This window comes from Ovis canadensis, chromosome 8 (genome assembly GCF_042477335.2).
Source record: "Ovis canadensis isolate MfBH-ARS-UI-01 breed Bighorn chromosome 8, ARS-UI_OviCan_v2, whole genome shotgun sequence".
Lineage (NCBI taxonomy): Eukaryota > Metazoa > Chordata > Mammalia > Artiodactyla > Bovidae > Ovis > Ovis canadensis.
In genome coordinates this window covers 40,261,431-40,268,584 of record NC_091252.1, presented here as the reverse complement: position 1 = coordinate 40,268,584, position 7,154 = coordinate 40,261,431, and the positions used below count along the sequence as shown (strand labels likewise).

General features: G+C 36.3%; 1 protein-coding gene across 1 annotated transcript in view; it reads right to left on the bottom strand.

Moving 5' to 3' along the window:
* Positions 1-906: 906 nt before the first annotated feature.
* The window catches only part of SEC63 (SEC63 homolog, protein translocation regulator), a 61,986-nt gene continuing 55,738 nt past the window's right edge, over positions 907-7,154 (bottom strand). The window contains exons 19-21 of the mRNA XM_069598200.1: positions 6,466-6,564; positions 3,704-3,808; positions 907-1,970 (exon numbers count right to left, since the gene is read on the bottom strand). Of these exons, the coding sequence (XP_069454301.1) occupies positions 1,827-1,970; positions 3,704-3,808; positions 6,466-6,564 (348 nt within the window). The 3' untranslated portion in view covers positions 907-1,826. The remainder of the gene's footprint in view (positions 1,971-3,703; positions 3,809-6,465; positions 6,565-7,154) is intronic.

Genomic DNA, 7,154 nt, shown 5'->3' with positions numbered 1-7,154 from the left:
AGTTGTTTGAATAACTTATAAAACCTCTTTAAGACAAAACAGCCACTAGAATAAGTACTTTTCTTGGAAAGTATCATTCAAGAAAACCAGGACTGTGTAGTGACACTTTGTTTCATTTGCTCATTTTCACACCGCCTGCGTTCTCTCTAACCTCTCCTTTCCCTGGATGCTACTGGCTGGCTCACTCCCTTCCACCTCACTTAGATGACCAGCAGCTTCCCAGCAAAACCTCACCTGAAAATTAAACCTACCCTCTACTTACAAAATGAAACAAATACTCACAAACAAATCAGTGGTACTCCTGCTTGTCAAGGAGGGTCTCACTAACACCTTTAAAACAAAAACAGACGATGGAGGCTCCAGAGAAAAAAATCTGCTTTGACCATATTATAGGAAATACTACATCCCAAATTTAGAACCAAAAAAAAAAAAAAAGAATTCGTGCTTTGGTAAGTTTCAAATTTTATTTCCAACTACTGCAGTAACAAAATACCAGTGGTAGTTCTGCATGGGAAGTGGCAACCTTTTAAATAAACAAGGCCACAAATTAGTATTCTGACAGCACTTGGATCTATGGAGATTTTGATAGGGGAGGATTATTACATCAGTACTATAATATAAACTTATGTTTCCTCCGTATTTAGTAACAAAAATATTCATTTTACCTCAATAATTCATCATGTACACATTTCTACCCTTTGTAAGCATGATCCTTGCAGGCTGTACTGTGTGAGAGTGTGAGGGGGAAGTTTCCCCCAATCACAGGTTTTTCTATAGTATACAGAAATAGTCACTTAAGCAGTCATGGACAGTATTACTAAATTTTTAGTTGAAAAATAAAAGAATGAGTTCTCCTATATATCCCTTTCTAGGAGTAAAAAGACACACACCATTACAAACATAAAATGAGTCAAACTTCTATTTTATTGACAGGAGTCCAAAATGAATACAAAAAAATGCCTCCTTTGCATGTTATATTTTACCTTAAAAGGCTTCTGATAAGAGTCAGGTAGATTAAAAGCTAAGAATGTATTTCAGCTTTTATAGTGACCTTTTTTTAAAAAGGTTTAGTAACACAAGTCACCAACATCAGAGAACGTATGGTCCCACAATCATTTTTAGATCTATAGCTTATAAAAAGAATTAGATCCTGCATTGATCTGCTAAAATAGAGGCTTAAAAATGTTTTAAGCCATTAAAAGCCGTTTTTATAATCTATCTGGTAACTCTGGGCAATTAAGAAAAGGAAAATCCCAAAACGTAGCCCTCTAGATTATGTGGAATGTGACAGAATGCCAACTTATGACCAAGATAGGCAAAAATAAAATATTTAAAGCTATGAATGGAGCTGTTATAAATAGTTTTATAACACTGCAAAATGTCAGTAAATGAATAATAGAGCTTATTAAGACATTAAAACTTGAGCAGATGTTACTTAAAACATTTGTGGTGTTTATCACACATACTTTAATGTTAAAACTAAAGCTAAACAAAGAAAGGTCACTCATTTATAGATTGTTTTTCATGTACCTTTACTTTTACTGGGACCATAGATGATCAGATAATACATAGCCCACACTTCTGGACAGTTATAACAAAGGGTTTATTATCATTTGCAGATGAAATAAATGCACCATCCCATACCTGAAAGGCTTTCACAAACCTTAAGCATCTTTCAGACTGCACCAAGGCACCACCAATGCCTTGGTAACACACCCATTTCTAGCAACACTTCCCTCAACATCAGTTCTGCACTGCTTTTGGTTTATTATACACTTCCGAAACAGCAAAAATTTGCAAATATGTGCAAATATTGTGGTCCATGCTTAGTCATCATCTTCCTCCTCTTCTTCCTCTTCCTCAAAGCTGTCTTCAAAGCCCTCGCTGTCCTCCTGGTCTTCATCCCCCTCTATTGCTGTATCCCACTGTGGGTGATTTTCTGGCACGGGCTTAGCCTCATGAACTTCCAACTAGAAAAAAGAATTACATGCAGACATTAGAAATCTGGGGAGGAATAACGTAAGAAATATCTGGTAAAGAAAAGATTATCTTTGACAGCAACACCTGTAAAGAAAAGATTACATCTTTTAACTCTAAATTTAACACATTTAAGAACAGATAATCATCCACAAAATAAAAACGTGAATCTAGTAACATGTTAGTATAATTAAGTTTCTAGTGTAGTTTAATAGAATGATTTTATAGGAGCTATATACTATTTATTCTGCAGTATGAAAGATGAATAATTCTGACTCTTGAGCAGGAATACTGTTCATAATAAGTCTTCTGTGGATGGAAAAAAAGTTCAAGTGTGACTTCCAAAGAGGTATTTGCAGCCTCCAGACTACTCATGAAGTTAACATCCTATAGCCAATGGAAAGAAATACAGTGCCCTCATGGGGAAAAAAAGCCACACCTTTGTTGGCTCCTTTCAGTTGAGTCCCAGTACACAGTGCAACACTTCTTCAGCACAATCTCTCTAACACAATAGCATGCCTTTTATGAAAAGCTCAAGAGACTTCCCTGGTGGCTAAGATGGTAAAGTGTCTGCCTACAATGTGGGAGACCCGGGTTCGATCCCTGGGTTGGGAAGATCCCCTGGAGAAGGAAATGGCAGCCCACTCCGGTACTTCTGCCTGGAAAATCCCATAAACACAGTCCACATGGTCGCAAAGAAACGGACATGACTAAGCAGCTTCACTACTTTCACAAGTGAAATGGTAACATTGATGAGAATGTGCTTCAGATGATACTCACACAAGTGTATACTCTAAAATGCAATACATGTGCCTTTCTAAAGAAAACGGAAACCATCTGGTGAGGCCCTATAAAGGTATGGCATATTTTCAGTTCAGTTCAGTTCCGTCGCTCAGTTGTGTCCGACTCTGCGACCTATCACGCTGGTAAGTTATAGTCAAGGTTCTAAATCATCACACTCCTTTAACACGTTTATTACTGAGAGCAGTCCATCAAGTGTATTATATTAAACTATGAGAGGACCTCTTTCCCTGTTATTCTGCATTTCAAAACTAGAACTGCTTCCCCAAGATGTAATACACTTATTCAAATAGACAACCTTATTTTTTTCAGTTCCCTTTATTACCTCAAAAATGTATAAAAAAATTTTTATATGGTTTGATTCACTCTTTTTCTCTGTGTATTCCTCTTCTTCCTTCTTTCTCAGGTATTTGAAAATTTCTCAAAAAGGAGGAAGTGGTAACTTTCATTTCCCACACAAGTATAATAATGCAAATCCATACCCATCATAGATTAAAAAAAATATTCATTTTCAAAAAAACTTTATTATAAGAGTATAGTTGATTGACAGGGTGTATAGCAAAAAGAATCAGTTATACATATATGTAAATCCAAAGTTGTTTTTTTTTCTTAAGATTCTTTTCCCATATGGGCATTACAGAGTATTGAGTAGAGTTCCCTATGCTATACCACATGTTCTTATTAGCTACCTATTTTATATACATAGTAGTATGCATATGATCAATCCCAACCTCCCAATTTATCCCTGCCCCCTCACTTTTATCACCCCAGTAACCATAAGTCTGTTTAAATAAGTTAATTTGTATTTTTAGTGTGCACATATAAACAATATCATATAATATTTGTTTTTCTGTGTCTGACTGACTTCATTCAGTATGACAATTTCTAGGGAACACCACATTTACAGCATAGTCACTATTCTTACCTTCAGTGGTTTAATCTGATCCAAACCCATATAGGAGTCTGATCTCAGGAACACTGTATATTGATAATTTCCAGGCTTGCCTGGTGCAGGAAACTTCAGCTCTACCTAGAAGATAAATCAGAACTTAAAATCTGTATTTTAAAGAGTGGAAGAAACAATAGCTCCCTCCTAACATAGTTAGACCAGAGAGTATTTAATAGCCAGTGCTTACTCAGAAGACAGAAGAGGTCCTAACACATGTTACAAAAGTTCTAATGACAACAAATGTATTTACACATACGACATTTGTGTCATATATATACTATGTAAAAAGGAAATAATAAGCAGAATTGATGGGGGTAATTTCTATCTCCAGAATTCAAGAAAACATATTTAAAGCAACCAAGTTCTATCTTGATAATTTATAGAAATGAAGCTGGGTATAAAAGTAAAATAAATGAAATGTTGAACTAAAACAGACTTCACCAAACAGGAATAGTTCTTGCCAAATTTTCTTATTTCTAGAACAAATGTTGAGAGAACAGAAAATATATTCATCATATATACATCATATATATACATCATACATCATATACATCATACATACATACACACATATATATACATACATATATATATATGTCTCTGCCCTCAGTCACAGGCACAGAGCTTTTCAAATCCCTGTAATTCCAAAGTGACAAGAGCACATAAGGAGCATCTTCTTTTCTAAAATTTGGTCTTTGGATCTGGTTCCTGACACTGAGCTGACAAATCCCTTGGAATTTCCTGGACGATAAGAATAAGTTCTCTTCTAATGAGGCAACTCTTGGTCTCCTAGATGAGGATCAGTCACCAGAAAGCCCAAGCCATGGGTAGAAGCCTGGAACTTTCAGTCCCACCCTCTACTCTCTGGAGAGAGGATGGAAACTGAGTTAATGATCAATTATGCCTATGTGATAAAGCCTCCATAAAAATACCAAAATAAGGGGTTCAGGGAGCTTTCAAACTGGTGAACACGCAGAAGTGCTGGCAGAGCGGATTGCTCAGAAAGAGCATGGAAGCGCGACATCCCTTCCCATATACCTTGCCCCATGCATCTCTTTCATCCGGATATTCATCTGCTTCATCATACTGTTTTCATAATAAGCTGGTAAATATGTTACCCTGGGTTCTTTGAGTCATTCTGGCAAATCACTGAACCCAAGGAGGGGATCATCGGAGCCATGATTTACAGCCAGTTGGTCGGAAGTACAGGTGACAAGCTGGGACTTGCAACTGGCACCTAAAGATGGGCAGCGGGGCAACAGCAGTCTTCTGGGACTGAACCTTAATCTGAGCTGTCTGGGGAAATAGTGTCAGCACTGGGCTAAACCACAGGACACTCAGCTGGTGTCACAGAGAAACAGAAAGAGGTCAAAACCATGGATGAATGGTCTATGGAGGCATGATAATATGCCTGCAACATTTTTCTGTATCTCACAAACTGAGAGGTAATGAACATACTACACTTGACCATTCTTTCTTCCCATGGAGAAATAAACATTTAGCAACATCTATCAGAATTACCATGTACAGAGCCTCTAATTCATTAATTCTACCTCTATCCTATAGATGTGTTTGAATATGAGGTTATTCATTGCAGCAAAAGACAAGAAACACCTTGTAAGTCCTCTAAAGAGCTGAGCACTGAATAAATAAACTTCCACACTAAAGAATATCATGCAGCTGTAAAAACAAACAATGAAGCTTTTTTCTATATTAATATGGTACAAATTCTAAGTTTTATCACTGAGAAAAAGGCAAGGTGCAGAACATGATGTATGCTACTTTTTGTGCAAAACTGGGGAGAATATACCTATGTATATGCTTGTACTTTACTACAGTATCACATGAAGAATAAATAAAAATTTGGTAATATCGATGGTTTCCAGGAAGTGGAATGGGTGACTGAGAGGAATACAAGATGTTTCAGTGTGTGCACTTCTGTATATCTTCTGAAACACTAACTAGGCACATGTATAATCCATTCAAAAATGGGTAAAATTTAAATTTTAAAAAATGTTAAAAATTACTCTGTGAAAGAGATACCCATAAGTTGGCACTATCACTAAGTGTCAAACAACAACAAACTACTTTAAACATTTACTACTTGGTTAGAAAGGTAGGAAAAAACTTTTAGGATTTAAAAAGCATCATTACAGAACTCTCTTGCAATTCAAAAGCTTTGCTCTTGTCCACCACGTCCAGGTAGACAGAACCTTCTTTCTCAAATACTAACGTAAAGAAATCAAGAAGAAAAACAAGGAAATCCAAGGGCAAAATATGTTCATCACAATGCTATTTAAGTGATGTCACTGACAGTGGACAATGCAATAAAATAAGAAATTCCACTTTAACAAATGAATCACTAGTACTTACATTTGTTTTTAACACAAAAGCACTAGTTCAATGAGGATACAAACAATAATTTCTGAGCACTAATCCAACGAGGATAAAACTCATAAAGGTTTGTAGAACATAACTAAATTCTGGAGATATGGTAAGGCAAATATTCTTAAGACAGCAACAGTGAAAACTCCCCAAAATAAGTTGAGAACAAGGCTTTAAAAGACCACCAAGCTGTCTACCTAAATTTAATATTATATCAACTTCCAATGAGCTCCCTCCAAAAGCTGTCAGAGAACAGTTACAAAATGTGTTTTCAATAAAATGCAATAAGCCCTATATGATACATGGGTTTCTATACTGTTTTCTAGATCTAAATAATGTTGTTGGATACCTACCTCTTCCGTATCTTTTAGTGTACACACATGATATGGCATAGATATTAATGTCTGTTCCTTCCTATCTGCGATATAAAGCCACCACCATTCTTGCTTTTCCTGCAAAGAGAAAAAGAGAAGAGTATAAATAGCCAGAAAGAATTACAGAAATACAGTTTCACCTTATCTCATTTTAGGGGTATGGTTACTCCTTGGTACCTGACGGGGGCTGATTTCAGACAAGTTCCCCTTTCACCCCTACAATGCGGATACCAAAATCCATGAATGCTCGAATCTCTTACATATATTGGTGAAGTGCTTGCATATAACCCATGCACATACTCCTGTACACCTTATCTAGCCTCTAGATTAGATTACTTATAATATTCAATACAATGTAATTGCTATGCCAATATCCAGAAAATTCAAGTTTGCCTTTTTGGACTGTCTGGAATCCACCCCTCAACATTTTCAATCCACAGGTGATCAAATCCATGGATGCAAAACCCACAGATACAGAGGGCCAACTGTACTGCCCTTTAGCCACTGCTATATCTCCAGCACAGACACCATGGTTGGTACAAAATACAATAAACATTTACTGAATGAATAAATTCTTCTTAGAGCCACTCTCCAACAAAAGAATTTTGTATATAATTTTGGGGTTTCAATTAGCCCCTTAAACCCTACTGATGAACCTCTGTATTTTA